This window comes from Elephantulus edwardii, unplaced genomic scaffold (genome assembly GCF_000299155.1).
Source record: "Elephantulus edwardii isolate Elephantulus edwardi_28Jun2011 unplaced genomic scaffold, EleEdw1.0 scaffold00233, whole genome shotgun sequence".
Classification (NCBI taxonomy): Eukaryota; Metazoa; Chordata; class Mammalia; order Macroscelidea; family Macroscelididae; genus Elephantulus; species Elephantulus edwardii.
Window position 1 is genome coordinate 4,242,299 of NW_006399983.1, and position 17,504 is coordinate 4,259,802.

The 17,504-nt window shown below is 41.3% G+C and overlaps 1 protein-coding gene across 1 annotated transcript in view; it reads left to right on the forward strand.

Moving 5' to 3' along the window:
• The window catches only part of DNAH9 (dynein, axonemal, heavy chain 9), a 623,295-nt gene that overhangs the window by 377,452 nt on the left and 228,339 nt on the right, over positions 1–17,504 (forward strand). Inside the window, 4 exon segments of the mRNA XM_006898570.1 lie at positions 809–951; positions 1,335–1,496; positions 1,699–1,932; positions 12,570–12,830. Of these exon segments, the coding sequence (XP_006898632.1) occupies positions 809–951; positions 1,335–1,496; positions 1,699–1,932; positions 12,570–12,830 (800 nt within the window).

A 17,504-nucleotide genomic window follows, 5' to 3' on the forward strand; every position in this document is an offset into this window, starting at 1 on the left:
ATATTTAAATCATTGATTGATTTTGAAATTTATGCAGCTGAGCAATATAAATAAGGATCCAACCATATTCTTTGTTGTCTACATCCAGATTGTCTATGTTTTGTATGAATAATTTATACTTCCCTTCATGAATTTGAAAATTCACTAAAGAGTGAGCTATGAGTAGGTTCTAACATGATGGCAATGAATTTGGGCAGGGCAGGTAGGGAAGCAGTTAGTTGTTTTACACCACATTCCATGCAACTATTGTGTTCTCTCCCTTTCTTCTCTAAATAGAGTGATAGCTGCTCCCTCCCTTTCATATATGGACTAATCTGTATGTCTGTCATGTCTCATTACATCCATAGTCTTACAGCTATTTTAGATCCATTTTCCTTCTCCTGCTAAGTGTTTTCCTCCATAGGAGCACAATTTCTATAAGTACCATTAGGATAGTAGTCACTGAATAAATGTTAAGAAAAAGAAGACAATTGAAGGCTTTATACAATTTTCTTGTGACAAGTGAAATTAAGTACATTTTCAGACGTTTAAGAGACATCTGTAGGGTTACTGTGAATCAGTATAGACTCAATAGCAACAAATTTTATTTGGTGCTACCAGCTGCTGACTCCATGACAAGATAAATGCCTGCGTCCTGCTATGCTTCATTAATGTGCATCCTGTATTCTGTTTCACCAGGAATAATGGTGAAACGTGACCTGAAAAAAAGCAAACAGCTTGAGCTCAAAGTAGAATGATCTCCTTTATCAGATTGTATCCCGCAGCAACATGCAAGTCTTGTCCTTTCTGTGCTTCTTGTCCTCAACAGGGGAGATCCCAGATCTCTACTCAGATGATGAAGTTGAAAACATCATAAGCAACGTGAGGAACGAAGTCAAGAGCCAAGATCTCGTTGACAGCAGAGAGAACTGCTGGAAATTCTTTATAGATCGGGTCCGACGACAACTGAAGGTAAAGGATTTGCTACCCATGGCAGACCATCACCAGCAATGGTTGGTGGGACCTCTAGCAATTTTCGAGACACAACTTCCCTTCCTGATTGTCTTGGGAGAGGTGATGGAGGTACAGTGCTGGCCATATAGTCCTTGTCATCCTGAACTCCACTGCAAGGATGCCGTTCTCATATGGTTTTTGGTGGTGGCCTCCCTCCTCCTTGCATTGTGTAATCCCAGAAGGCTTGGTTTCTTGACCGGAGAGGTTCCTTCATAAATGTTGTCACTGTTGAGTGTGCCCTCTAATTTTCTGGGAGATGAAGAAATCCAAAACCATGCCCATCTCTCTGATGACCTTTGTGCCAACAACTTCTTGACTCTCCCCACTCTCTGGCTTTCCAGGTGACTCTGTGTTTCTCCCCAGTGGGGAATAAGTTGAGAATCCGCAGCAGGAAATTCCCAGCGATTGTCAACTGCACAGCCATCAACTGGTTCCATGAGTGGCCTCAGCAAGCGTTGGAGTCTGTCAGTCTGCGTTTCTTGCAAAACACAGAAAACATTGAGGTGAGAAGGGAAAGCAAATTCTGCTTAAGACCTTCCCCATCTCAGTATATGAGGAGTTTCACATCCACCTTCTCAGAGTGAAAGGTGAAGCTTTGATAGAGTAGTCAGAGCACAGCTTTCTCCCTGGGAAAGCAGAGAGTGGGGTAAAGTAGTCATATCACATTTTCACAGTACGATTAGCTCTTCTTGCTTTTGATTTCAGCCCACAGTGAAGCAGTCAATCAGCAAGTTCATGGCTTTTGTCCACACAAGTGTCAACCAAACATCCCAGTCTTATCTGAGCAATGAGCAGCGCTACAACTACACAACTCCCAAATCCTTCCTGGAGTTCATCAGACTCTACCAGAGTTTGCTGCGCAGCAACGGAAAGGCACTCAGGGCCAAGATGGAACGGCTTGAGAATGGGCTGCTGAAGCTGCACAGCACCTCTGCTCAGGTGAGTAGAGTCCCTTCAGTCGCTCTCATGCCTGCAGGGGTCTTACAGGATGTGGGAGAAGCCCCTTACCCATGAACTGGAATTGCAATCCAGATCACCGTCAGCTCGAACTCTTTGAATAGTGTTCAAATCCCAGTGTCCTTGGAAGCAGTATGATACTGGTCCCCATGTCATTAGAAGCAGTGCCCAAGATTGAGGCGGAACTCTCCTATCAAGAGTGTGTATCTTCACTTTCCGGTCTGGAACACTTCTCCTTTCTTCCAGTTTACCAGCTCTTGTTTCTCTTCTCTATAACCTGTCTGTCAGTTAGTCTTACAGTTTGGTTTGTATGTTGCTGTGGTGTTGGTGGGGAGCTCTGGTTGCCTAGTGGTAAGGAGCTGTACCTGTCGACCCACAGGTATGTGACTTGAATCCACCAGCTGCTCTGCAGGAGAGAGAGGGCCAGTCTCCTCCAGTGTGATTTACTGCTTCTGAAAAGCCACTGAGGGTCAGTTTCAACTTGACAGAACCCAACAACTACCTGATGTTGGTAGTTACGCCTCTATCATGCATTGCCAACAAGTTTTAAATACCAACAGAGCCACAGATGGTAGATAAGTTTCCACAAAGCTACCAGACTAAGAGAGCCTAGGAAGAGACAATGAATGATCCTCTTGCAGAAATTAGCACACGAATAGTTGCTAGGGATGAGAAGGGAGGGAGAGAGAAGTAAAAATTAACCAGTAGATAAGTCAGTTGAAGGTGGTGGTGGTTATTGTTTGCTGTCAAGTTAAGCACGCCATTTATCAATGTTCACAGAGTTTCCAGAGGCATGTGGTTTAGGAAGTGGATGCCACTCCTGCTTCCAATAGGTGAAAGTAAAGGCATATATATATATATATACACACACATATATTCCTATATAATAAGGAAATTGATCAGACTTTGTAATTAATTAGTTGCACTAATAATTTGTATTTGTGGGCATCAGTCATCAGATGACCGCTTTCTACTCTTTGTACCGACAGCACAGCCTGCTTCTCACACTAAGGTGGTAACATGTCATGAATTCTCACAATTAAACGAAAACAGTGTTCAACTTCATTCTTGACATCATGTGTTTATGTAGATAACTAAGCCTTATCTTCATTCTCATTTTCAAGAACTTTGCCTTTGGAATAATTCTATTAAACTTTCTTCTCCTGACCTGTCCTTTCTCTCCATTTGAGTTTCTTGACTTAAAGTTGTAATGTGTCTGATGGATGTATATTCATTTAGTAAGCCCATGCCTTTCCCTTTGTGGGAAATTTCCCCTATATTACATGGTTCTGTCTCATTTCATTCGGCCTCTCCTCCAGGAGTAGGAATAAGATGATGGATTATTCTTAACAATTTTGTTCTTTCTCGTTGTTTTCATCTTTTTGGTCTTTTTCTGTATATCCTAGGAGAAACTTTCAAATTTACCTTTTCTTTTTTTAATTAATTTTTATTAATGATATTTTAATGAACATATATATTTTTTACACCATATTCTTTGCATTTAATTTTTCCCCAGTCATTCATTGTGCACATTTTCCTCCCTGCCCACCCCTCCCCCTGTTTGTTTTTCTCTTTGAAGAAAAAAAATTCTTTCATTGTTCTACAATCCCCCTAGTCCACAGTCCACTTTAATATGCATTTCTTTTTCTGTAACCTTGTCATGAAAATAATACTTAATCTTATATTCCTTTTAAACAGTTCTCTCCCTCATCTGTTTTAATGCAGTATACATTATTTATCCCCTCTTTTCTTAGGTTCCCCCAATCCCAATGTCAGTCCAGTCAGTTTTACAACAGTGGCATTATACAGTATTTGTCCTTTTGTGACTGAGATAATGTCCTATGACCATAGTGGCACCCATTTTCTATAATATTGGATGAGTTCCTTGTTTTTCAATGCAGCATAGTATTCCATTGTGTGAATATACCACAGCTTCTCTATCCATTTGTTTGTTGATCAGCACTTGGGTTGTTTCCAACTTTTTGCTATCGTCAACAAAGCTGCAGTAAACATGGGTGTGCATAAATCTGCTTGGGTGGCAGTTCTGGTTTCTTTGGAGTATATTCCCAGTAGTAGAATTGCTGAGTCAAATAGTACTTCTATCTCCAACTTTTTGAGAAAGTGCCATACAGCCTTCAATAGTGGTTACACCATTTTACACTTCCACCAACAGTGAATAAGGGTTCCAGTTTCTCCACAACCTCGCCAGCATTTACTGTTTGCTGTTCTGTTGAATTTTGCTATTCTGACTGGGTTGAGATGATATCTCATAGTTGTTTTGATTTGTATCTCTCTTAGAGCTAGGGATTTTGAACATTTCTTCATGTGTTTGTTGGCCATCTGAATGTCTTCTTTGGTGAAGTGTCTGTTCATATCCTGTGCCCATTTTTCAACTGGGTTATTTTCTTTTATCTTGTTGTGGTGTTTCAGTATTCTATAAATTCTAGATATAAGTCCCTTATCTGACATTGCATTACCAGATACTTTTTCCCAGTCTGTGGCTTCCCTTTTACCCTGTTGGAGACGTTTTTGGATGTGCATAGGGATTTGATTCTTAGAAGATCCCTTTTCTAATATTAATTTAATATTGTGTTTGATTGCTCTGCTTCTTATGCTTGCATTGCATATGATTATTACAGTTTTAATTTCCTAACTACCCTGTTTTATTTTGCTCTTTTCCATTTTCAACACGTCTTATTGGTTTTTCTGCATGCAGCTCTTACACAGGCACCATCTTACTGTGATGCTGAACATCTTTCTGAATGTTTTTCTGGGTCCAATACAAATTTGTTTTCAGAGCCATGTTCTTTCTCTTAGCCCTTTTTGTTCTTCATTTTTCTAAAGCCTTTACATGTTTTATTTGTTTATCTTCAGGCAGCATGAGATCTGTTTAGACCGAATGTGTTCTGGGGAATGGCATGTGCAAATTACCTGGGAAATGGCATGTCTAAATTATCTGTAGATATGATGGATTGACAGAGTAACTAGAGTAATGGTGGTAAGTATGTGGGAGTTGCTGTGACTGGCTCAGGATAGGGCAGGGTTCAGAGCCTTTGTAGATAGGGTCGCTATGAGTTGCAGGCGACTCAATGGTATATACACAACAACATATAACAACAACAAATTATCTGTAACACTACTCTTTTTCTGTTTGTGTAATGTTCAGAACTTTTCCATAGAGGTCCATTTATAGGATCAATCTGTGAGGTATGTCGTCCCTAAATCCAGAGCCTTGCAGTATACCTGGCAGACACCTTTGCACTGAAAACATGGCATCTCTTCTTGTAGAAAGTAGCTCAGTTATAGTCTCCCAATGCTTTGCTACTAGATTTCTTTTTTAAATCCTTCTCTGCTTCTTTTCTTCCCCTCTTCAAGTGCTCTCAGAGCATTCTGCATCCTCTCCAGGCCCTGTCGTATCTCCTGCCCGCTTACGTTCTCAAAACTGCTGATCTTTCTGTCGTGGAGGGTTTGCAGGAAGAGGGAGATGGAACAGGAGCTCTGACTCTCTCACACAGCGGCACCCAGGATTCAGCTCTGTACAGCTCCTGCCTGCTTCTTAGAGCAGGCAGCAAGGAAAGCACAAATGGCCGTTTTCTGACTTAGGTGATTCTGCACTTCCATGCAGGAGACCAGTTTCCTTCTTAGCCAGTACCCCTCATGAACAGCCACCACCCACCTGTCAGTGGAGGCTCAAGTGTTGCTGTGATGCTGAGCAAGTGTTTGCTGCCAACACAAAGGCGCGTGGTTCGAATCCATCAGTTACTCTGTGGGAGAAAATAGGTAATCTCCTCCTGTGCAATTTACAGCCTCTGAAAACCCACTGAAGACTCAGCTATGAGTTGGTTTCAACTAGACAGCACATAACAACATAACAGAAATACCACAAGAAAAAGTCTGTAAGGAATAGAAATTAATTTTCTCACAGTTTAGGAGGTTTGGAGTCTAAATTCAGGGTGTCAACCCTAGCAGAAGGCACTCTCTATCCTCTCTGAGGAGAAATCTTTGTCTCCTGCAGATTTTCTTCTTTGATTCCATGGTGATCTCCATGTGGCATCACCCTTTCTCCGTTTGTGCTTCCTTCTTTCTGACTAACGTCTTGTTTTTACATCTCAGAGGTTATTAGTTTAAAATACACCTACTTGAATGGCCTCGCTAGCATTGCAAAGAAAATGGTTTTCCCAAATGAGATTACAGGTACATGGATATAAAGTTGTTGTTGTTGTTATTGTGTACTGTTAAGTCAGAAATGACCCATAGCTGACCCTCCTGTGGGTTTTCAGTGGCTATAAATTGCACAGAAAGAGACTGCCCATCTTTCTCCTGTGGAGCAGCAGTTGGTGGATTTGAACCACATACCTTTGTGTTGGGAGTGCCAGTCCTTACCACTAAGCCACCAGATCTTCCTATCTAAGTTTGTTGTTGTTGTGTACCATTGAGTCAGAAGCGACCCACAGCTGACCCACTAGTGGGTTTTCAGAGTCAGCTAAATGGGAGGAGATTGCCCCTCCTTCTCCTGTGGATCAGCTGGTGGATTTGAACTGCATGCCTTCAGGATTGGAGCACAGTTTCTTAGCACTAAACTAACTGCCAGAGTGCCCTACATAAGATTTGCACCTACTATATGTATTGTGGAAGAATAAAATTTAATACAGAGTAGCAGGTTACGTGATGATTTCCAGACTAAGGCAGAGTAGAAAGAAAATCCAATTATTCCTTACTGTTGCTTATCTGGAGATACTTGCTCCAGAGATGCAATTGGATCCCTTCACAAAAGGCTGGAGGAAACATTATTCTCCTCACAGGCAATGTAGTGAAAGCATCATGCACTTTTGTCTGCATTAACACCTCATTTTCCTGTTGTTGTTGGGCTCCACCAAGCCACCTTGAACACAAAATGGCCCTGTGTATCACAGATCAAAACCTTGTCTAGTCCTGTGCCAATCGTACAATCTCCACTGTGCATCTCTGCAGTCACTTACCAGTCGATTTCTTTGAGGGTCTTCCTTTCCTTCTCTGGCCCTCTACCTTCCAAGCATGATATCACCTCCCAAAGACTGGCACTTCCTGTTAACATGCCCAAGGTGTGTGACATGAAGTCTCACCATTCTCGCTTCTTAGGAACAAACTGGCTGTACTTTTCTAAGACAGATTGTTTTCTTTCTTCTGACAGCCCATGGAATAGTCAATGTTATTCTGTCACAGCACAGTTCAAAGACATCACTTCTACTTCAGTCTTCCTTTACTGTCCACCTTTCAGAAGGATTTGAAGAGATTGAAAATCCCATGGCTTGAGTCATGTGTCCCATAGTCTTTAAAGTGATATCCTTGCTTTTAAAAAAAAAATTCTTAATGAAAGTTTACAGAGACTTAGGGTTTCCAGTCATTCATTGTTTCACTTTTCTCCCTGCCCACCCCCACCCCCAATTCACCTTTCTCCTTGATAAGTAAAAGAAAAACTCTTTAATTGTTATGAAGAAGATGTCCTTGACAACAGATTTGTCCGATACAACCTGTCTTAATTTCTTGAATACTGCTTCCATGGATGTTGATTGTGGATCCAAGGAAAATAAAAATCTTAACAACTTCAATCTTTTCTCCATTTATCATCATGTTATCTATTGGTTTACTAAGCCTGTGGAGCTTTAGAGAGAAGGCCCTGGAAAGCCTGGCCGCTCTGACATCATATGCCTAGACAGGACTTCTCAGTGCCCCATCGTCATTACTCCGCTCAGTCGGCCTCCCATCTACCACACCAGGTCACTACTGGTTGAGTTAGCAGACCTGACAGGAAGGGTGTCTTCAGAGTGTGTGACATTCTCCCAAGTCGTCTTATACATACTTAAGAGAGTTTAAATGAAGAGAAATAAAAAATGTGGCTCAAGTGCTCTCAATAAAGGAAAAGGAAAAGACAGTATTAATGTAAAATGTTTCTATTTGTTGTTCTCTTGCAAGAAAGCTATAAAGTAGGCCTGAGTGTGCCTTCTCTGTAGCTTTATGAGGAGAGGCTGATGGATTGGACCCTCCTGTCACGTCAAGTCACAGCTTAAGAGCTAGCTATAAAGTTCCTATTCACAGGGCCAGTGATTGTTTTACCTTGGGCCTAAGGTCATCGCCCTGTCTGCAATCAGCCAAACAAAATAACAGTAAAAAAAATAATAAAAAAAATCCACTTCAATTTTCTCAAATCTCCCAAGATTTAAAAAGGAACAAAAAGTTACTGGCGTGTTTGCTGACTGGGGTGATTATGTGCCTCAATCATTTTGATTTACAATTGCATCTTTGTCCTTGTAGAAATAACTCTCTGCAGCTGAACAACGGGAGATGGAAATGGATTAACCTTCCAACATGTAAATATAAGATGAGTTCCAGGGAGCAGGCGTCCATTTGAGGTTAACACAGTCTCCAGTTTCTATGAATACACAAAATTAAGGAGCATTCTTTTTTTCCTCCCCTTTTTTTCTTTTTTTCTTTTGATCTGCCATGAAAAGGGAATTATCAGCAGCGTCTAAGCCTCAGTTTTATTTCCCTCTTATGCATTTTGCATCATAAAGCACTGAATCTGTTTGACTTGTTCTAGGAGCTCTGGAGCAATCTTCATGAAATAGAATATGGAGAAATGAGAGTCAGGAGGTCATCCTGGAATGCAAACTTTATGGGCCGTGTTGCAAATACAAATGACCTTTTCACATCCCAGAAAGAAATCCTTCTGAGTCTTTGCATTTGGAAGGACCAAAGCACTAGGCTGTCACTTGGAGGTGGGCAGCAGCATCTGCTGGAAGGCTTGTTAAAGCAGAGATTACTGGGCCCCACCCCAGAATTTCTAGTTCCTTGAGCATGGGGTACCAGTTGGCATGGAGTTTACTTGGAGTTGAAGTGATATACCAACCCTAGTTTCAGTGTGTGGGGGTGTTTTTTATTCATTTTTCCTGTTTTACATGTATTATAACAAAACATCCCCCCTTTTTTGAATTGCAAACTCTTAACATGATCAATGACATTGTTTATCTTCATCATCCTTATCCCAAATTTTTTCATCACTTTCAGCATAGATACTTTGTCCTAACTATTGTTTCTTTCTTCCCCTTCTCTCCTTCCTGCCCCTGGTAACGGTTAATGAACTGTCAATGCTATACACCTGCCTATGGTAGATATTTACATAAATGAGATCATTGAATCTTTATTCTTTGGAAATTGACTGACTTGCCTCATCTTGGTGTATTCAGAGTTCATCCATGGTGTAGCATCTATGAAAACTTCCTCTTTTGATGACTGAGTACTAATATTCCACTCTCTATATAAAGACCATAGTTTCAATAACTGGATATTTTTTAATGGCTTTCCAGGCCTTTCTTTGGACTGAAATCTACAATCTTTCAGTCAACAGCCAAGAACATTAACCACTGCACCACCCAGGAACTACCCAGGTCTGAGGTCAAACTCAGACCACTTGCATCAACTCCAAGTAGCCCTCCATTGAGGTTCTGAGGCAGTAAATACTTTTTTAAAACATTTTAAAATGTTTTAATTTTTTTTTTATTTCTTGCAATTCTTTTTTTTTTTTTTTAGTTTACACTGGTTTATGTACAAAGTTCATACACATTGCCCCTCACATTGGATCCCCCCACCTCCCCAACCGATCCCTCCTCCACCCATCAAACCATGCAACCCCATGATTACCCCCTCCCAAGCCCACCCCTCTGTTCCTCCCCCCTTTAGATCCTCATAATTGTTTTACCAGTTACTATTTTTACAGTAATGGTCTTATACACTATTTGTCTTTATGGGACTGAGTTAGTTCACTTAGCATAATACTCTCCAGTCCCTCCCAAGTTAGGTAGTGGTTTACAAAATCATTGATTGCTCCTGTGTGCTGCATAGTATGCCATCATGTGAATGTACCATGATTTATCAATCCATTTGATTGTGGTTGGACATTAAAGCTGTTTCCATGTTCTTGCAATGGTGAATAACACCGCTCTGAATATTGGTGTACAAGTCTCTGTTTGTGTCTCAGTTCTTATTTTCTCGGGGTATATTCCAAGCATTAGAATATCTGGGTCATACGGAATTTCTATGTTCAACTTTCTGAGGAAACACCAAACTCTGAGGCGGTAAATCTTTATGAGAGGAGACGATTTATCTTTCTCTTGTTGAGCATCTAATGCATTCCATCTACTGGCAATATTTGACTCCATAACAATTTTTTAAATAAAATTTTTATTTTATACTGGTTTGCTTACAAAGCTCGTATACATGGTTTTTCTTTTTAATTTTTTTATTTTTTGTGTGAGTGTACCGTCAAATCAGATCTGACTGGTACAGGAGGAGATTGTCCCTCCTTTTCCCGGTAGAGCATCTGGTGGCTTCGAACCACGAGCCTCTGGGATTGTAGTTGCAGCTTCTTGCCACTAGGCCACCAGAGCTCCCCTCGTATACATGGTTTTTCACACTGGCTCTTTCCCATTTCCTTTACCCATCCCTCCCCCCTACGCATCAAATTGGGCAACCTTATGATTACCCCAGCCTATCCTCACCACTCTGCTTCTACCCCCCAGAAAGTAATACACATTTTAATAAGTATCTATTTCTACAATAATGGTCTTATCCAGTATTTGTCCTTATGTGAATGAGTTATTTCACTTAGTATATGTTTTCCAGACTCTCCCAAGTTAGGAAGTCATTTTCAAAATTATTGCTCCTGTGTGCTGTACAGTATTCCATTATGTGAATGTACCATAATTTCTCAATCCATTCGATTGTGGTTGGACATTTGGGCTGTTTCCATGTTCTTGCGATGGTGAAGAATGCTGTTTTGAACATTGGTCTACAAGTCTCTGTTCGTGCCTTGGTTCTAATTTTCTTGGGGTAAATTCCAAGAATGGAATAGCTGGGTCATATGAAATTTTTGTTCAGCTTTTTGAGGAAACACCAAACTGCCTTCCAAAGTGATGGTACCATTTTATAATCCTACCAAGAGTGTATAAGAGTTCCTATCTCTCAACATCCTCTCCAACATTTATTACTTGCTGTTCTGTTTAACTTTGCCACTGCTACTGAGGTGAGATGGTATCTCATTGTGGTTTTTGTTTTTTGGGTTGTTGGGTTTTTTTCCTTAATTTTAATGAACAATTTACAGAGATTTTTGGATCTCCATTCATTCATTGTTGCATTTTTCTACCTTTCCACCCCTCCCCCCCCCAGTTTGCTCTTATCTTTGAAAAGTAAAAGAAAAGTTCCTTCATTGCTATACATTCCCACCCCTGGCCCCACCCCGAGTACACTCAACTAGGCGACCTTCATTCTGGACTTTTGTGATAACCATAATACCCTATCATATATCTCATTTAACCTGTTCTCTCCCTCATCGGTTTCAATGCAGTATGCATAATTCATCCAATTTTTCTCATTCTTATCCCATCCTTGATGTCAGTTCCATTCTACAACAGTGACATTATGCAGTGTTTGTCCTTTTGTGACTGAGATATTTCACTCAGCATAATGTCCTCCAGGGTCACCCATTTTGGATAATATTGCATAAGTTCCTTGTTTTTCAATGCAGTGTAGTATTCCATTGTGTGAATATACCACAGCTTCTCTATCCATTCTTTTGTTGATGGGCACTTAGGTTGTTTCCAACTCCTTGCTATTGTGAACAAAAGCCGTGATAAATATGGGTGTGCATATATCTGCTTGGATGTTGGTTATGGTCTCTTTATCATTGTCGTTTTGATTTGCATCTCTCTTACTGCCAGTGATTTGGAGCATTTCTTCATGTGCCATGACAACTTTTGAGTGAGCAGCGCTACACCTTACAGCATGATTAAGCATGAGGTTTGCCTTTCTTTAAAGTTCCCAGGATCCCTAGTGGAACAGTGGCTGAACAGTGGACTTCAAGACAAACAATCAGTAGTTCATACCCACTGACTATTCCCAAGGAGAAAGATATGGCAGTCAGTTCCAGTAAACAGTAAAAACCCTATAAACCCTGTGGGGCATTTTTTACTCTGTCCTATAGGGTCCCTATGAGCAGAAATCAACTTGACAGCAATGGAGTTTTTAAACAAGTTTCCAGGTAATTTGGGTGCTACTGGGCCACAGACAACACTCAGAGAACCACAGCTCTACACTGACTTGATGGTCCCCCAGGTAGCCCCATCATTGCATGCATTATTGATGCTATGTACCATCCTACCTATGTAGTCTACAGAGACTCCATGGGAGCCCACTGGCCTGGACCATGGAGATTCTTCTTGTCCTAATTCATTGTGGTCATCTATGTCTTGTAAGAATGCAGAGTAGAAACTTACTGTAGAAGCACAATTAACCAATGACAGATTTTCATTGAAGATCTGAGGTATTCAGAGTATTATGCTAGTAGTATTGAAATGGATGTGAGACTTTTAACACATAAAACACTGATGGTAGTGAGAAACCATCTAAGTGATTTGAGAATTGAGGAGAAAGTTCAGGATGTGAGTTTAGACTCTCCCACACATTTCCTAGAGAAGGAAGAGGGAGCCGAACCTACCTTTCCTTTCTCAGGTCACCAGGCATGGTCCTGAGTCATTCCTTATCCCACCGGTCACTACTGCTGATGACCCTGTTCTTCTCTGACCCAGGTGGACGATCTCAAAGCCAAGCTGGCCACCCAGGAAGTGGAGCTGAAGCAGAAGAATGAAGATGCAGACAAATTGATTCAAGTGGTAGGCGTGGAGACTGACAAAGTGAGCAAGGAGAAAGCCATTGCAGATGAGGAGGAACGGAAGGTGGCGCTCATCATGCTCGAGGTTAAACAGAAGCAGAAGGACTGTGAGGAAGACCTGGCCAAAGCAGAGCCAGCCCTCACGGCGGCCCAGGCAGCGCTCAACACCCTCAACAAGGTAGGGGATCATCAGACCCTGTCTTGTGTGATCCTTTTGAGTAGAAGTCAACTCTATTCAGGAACCCTACAGGGTTCTACCGGGGAGAATCAAGGTCTTCTGAAACCAAAAACATCTCAGTGCCCCAATGTGCCAAAGAACACATGACCTCCATTGGGAGTGCTTGGGGTGGACTCCAGCTGCCCCTGGTTTATTCTGTAGGGAAACAAACATTTATTTAAGCCAACTAGGTGCCGGGCTCCATAAGGCACTATTAAAATGTCAGAGAAATGAGTCTTAAAATCACTGGGACATGAGAGATGACCTAGTCCAGTCTCTTCACTTCAAAAATAAGAAAATCAAGCCCATAAGGAGATGCTCTTGAAGCACCTAACCTATGTGTTGTTGACACAACTACAACTCATAGTGATCCTGTAAACATCATATATGAACCTCCCCTGTCCTGCACTATCCCCATGATCTCAGACATGCTCAAGCCCCTTGGTACGGTCACTGTGTCAATCCATCTTGTTGAAGGTCTTCTTCTCTCTCACTGACCTCTCCAGTCAGTAAATTCACTGACTTAACCACTGTCAAGTCAGAACTGACTCATAGCTGGCCCTCCAGTGGGTTTTCAGAGGCTATAAATCATATGAGAAGAAATTGTTCATCTTTCTCCTGTATCAGTAAATTAGTAAACCTTTCTTAAGTGACAATAACTTATCGCAAACATTCAGTTCATGTTGCATAACCAACTGGTGGAACATGTGTGACTCCTGAGGTATATTCATAAAGAAACTATATTTACATTCCCTTTATTCCATTTATTCTGTGACAGACCTACATGGCTAGCAACTATTTTCTTTTTCATTTTTCACAGTCAACCTTCTTTCACATTTGGATAACCGTAATAGAGAAATGAAGAGGAAAATGACAGAAAGTGGACAGACAGACGCATAACATCAGGGACAGAAATCAGGGAGGGACTTAGCAACTAACCCCTTCTTTAGTGGGTTGCTCTCATAAGTTTTTTGTTGTTGCTGCTGGTATGTGCCAATGAGGCACCAGTGACTCACAGCAACCCTATGTCCAATAGCTCTGAACCCTGCTATATTTTGCTTCTACCTCATAGTCTCTGATGCACCTTCCCTCATTACCCCACTCATTGAATCAATCCATCTCATCCAGGGTCTTCCTGTGTTGTGCTGTCCCTCCACCCTTCCAAGCATGATGCCTCTCTCCAAGGACTGGTCCCTCCTTCCAATATGCCCAAAATATGTCAGACGAAGCTTCAGAATCCTTCTCCCAGGTAAAACCTGGTTTCACCCTCTCCTGGGTGTACCTATTTGTTCTCCTAGCAGCTAGTGGGATATTCAGTACCCTTCTCCAGCACCACAATTCAAATGCATCAGTTCTTCTTCTACCATCCTTATTAATTATCTAGCTCTCTAATGCAAAGCAAGTAATTGCGAAGACCATGGCCTGGATCAGGCACACCTTAGTCTCCATCTGTTCATAATCAGTCTCTGTCCTCTTCAGGTTACCTTCTCCTCTTTATCCTTGGAATTTAGCTCTTCACTTTGACATCTTCAAATGAGCCTCTTGGGCAATATCTAAGACAGCTCTATGCCAACACCCCCGTGGAAATGATGCTCTTTGGGATATGAGAGACATCAATGAAGTAGATGCAAAACAAACTCAGAGGGTTGACCACCCAGCACAGCTAGCTGTCCATGAGTCAGGAGGCTAGCCAGCTAGTCTCACACCTTCTGTATTTGTGGGATATGAGATAGACTCCAGTCACTGTATCCTTCAAATGGTTGGAGGGGCCTGTTCCGTTCTCAGAGTGGTCTCCTTAAACACCTTCCCTCTGGACTGGATGTGAAAGAATTAGCAGACCCACATCCTCCATTAAGGACAGGTAGGATGGTGCTGATACTATGCCTTAATTATCAAGATGTTCTCAGACAAGGATTACATTTCCTAAGGTGACCATGGTCTAAATAGTGGCTACATTATATAATAGCCATATGGTTCTGGGAATCATCTCTGTACCATCATGTCTTCATCTTTAAAATGAGAGTGATAGTAATATATTCCTGAAGACTGGTAATAAAGAAGAAAAGTTGCTAATGGATGCAAATGACTCAGGATATGTTTGTTGTTGTTGTTGATAATGTTATGACTACTATTATCACTACAGAATTGAACACTCCATCAGTATTCTTGGTTAACATGTTGATTGGTTGGTTGGTTGGTTGGTTGGTTGCTCTGCAAGTAGAAATGAATGTATTTAAAATGTTTATCAAGTTATTGAAAACTGCATAGCTATGAATTCTAGGTACTTCTGCCGCCAAGGAAGTAAGACTCATTTGTATCAGTGTTCCCTGCATACTGGAAAATATGACAGGTGCTTTCCTGTAACTAGCTGTGCCATGGGGAACAGAGTACTCAAGTTCTTGATAACTGAGTTTCTCTACCTTACCTGTTGTTGTAGTTGTCATTTGAGTCCATTACTGGAGGTCCTGTGTATTGGAGTCCAGCCTGGTGGGTGCCCCTTTTCTAGCCCTGTGTCAGACAGTAGTCTGTTGTGATCCTGAGGGTTTTTGTAGACTCCTTTACAAAAGGAGATTAGATTGTCAGGCCTTTCTACCTAGTCTGCCTTAGCCTGAAAGTTCCACTGCTAAATGGATGGTTCTGCTGATATTTAAAATGCCAGTAGCATATCTCTCAGCATCGCAGCAACACACAAGCTCGCATAATATGACAAAAATGACAAATAGTCACCATATTGCATAGAAAGAAGCAAATAGGAACTAATGGTCTCTTTTTCTCACACTTTCTTTCAATTCATTAGCAAATCCAAACAGTTCCACTTTTCAAAATAGATCCACAATTCATCTTCTTTTTTCTCCCTTTTACTGCCACTACCCTGGATCTGGCCACTATTCTCTCTTTCCTAAGAAGCTCTGGTGGCCTAATTCATAGGGAGTTGTACTGTGGACTGAAAGGCTGGGACTCTGTGGGAGTTGGAAGTCCACCAGTGGCTCTGCAGAAGTGAGATGGGCAATCTCCTCCCGTGCAATTTATAGTTGCGGAAATCCAATGAAGGGCCAACCAAAAGGCGGTCCCAACTGATGGGAGTGACATACAGAAAGATTATAGCAATAGTTTATGTCTCTAAAAAACAATTGTTGTTTGAGTGAAAATTTACACAGCAAATTTGTTTTCCATTCAACCATTCATACATATTTTGTCTTGTGACCTTAACTACGTTAACTACTACAACACCCTTATAATAACCATACTCTTCATACTTACAGGAAGATTCTGATGTTTCAAGACCACTTACTTCACTGTGTTTCTTCTGTGTTCCCTTTCTTTGGTGACACTGTCGCTCGTCATGCCCTTATTGTATAGGAGAAGCCTCATTTTCATTTTATTTGTGTGAAAGTGTACAAAACTAATGTCTATCTGTGTTTCGTTGACTATGCAAAGGCATTTGACTGTGCAGATCACAACAAACTGTGGCTGTCCCAAAACACTTGATTGTGATAATGTGAAACCTATACTTGGACCAGGAGGCAGTTATAAGAACAGAGCAAAGAAATACTGCATGGTTCAGAATTGGGAAGTGTGTACACCAGGGATGTGTCCTATCTCCATATCTTTTCAATCTATATGCAGAACAGGTCATCTGTGAGAGTGCGTTCTATGAAGATAAATGTGGCATCAGGATTGGAGGAAGACTCGTCAACAATCTGCATTATACTTGCTGAAACTGAGGAGGACCTGAAGCGCTTTCTGCAGAGGGTTAAGGACTGCAGCCTTCAATATGAATTGAAGTTCAACATCAAGAAAACAATGATTCTTACCACTGGGCCAGTTGGCAGCATCATGATAGATGGTGAAGAGATTGAGATTGCTAACAGATTTTGTTTGTTTGCCTCCACAATCAACACTCTTGGTACCAGCAGCCAGGAAATTAAAAGACAAATTGTGTTGCGAAAGTCTGCTGTCAGAGACCTCTCCAAAGTACTAAAGAGCAGTGATGTCAGTCTGGAGACTAAGGAGTGCCTGATACAGTCTTTGCATTTACTTGTTATGCATCAGAGAGTTGGACAGTGACTAGGGATGATAGGAGAAATTATACCTTTGATTTATGGTGCTGGAGAAGAGTATTGAATATACCATGGACTTCTAGGAGAACAAACAGGTTCATGCTGGAGAGAGTGAAACCAGGCTGCTCCTTGGAGGCAAGGATTCTGAAGCTTCGTCTGATATACTTCGGACATATTGCAAGGTGGGACCAGTTCTTGGAGAGGAACGCCATGCTTGGGAGGGTGGAGAGAGCACAAGAGAGGAGGGCCTCGATAAGATGTATTGATTCAGTGACTGGGGTAATATGGATAGGCACATCAGAGACAGTAAGATTGACACAGGATAGAGCTGGGTTTAGGACTGTTGTACAAGGGTCACTATAAGTTACAGGCAACTCGACAACACGTAACAACAACAACATTAAGTTTTACTCAATCACTCGCAGACGTTCTGTTTTATAACATTAATTATAATTGGTTAATGCAATTAATTAATTCCTTGGAGACAGTACAACTAAACTTAAGAGACACTGGTCAAAAGGAAAAAATGTCAGCAGTCGACGTGTCTGGAATCACAGAAACCAAGAAAGCTTAA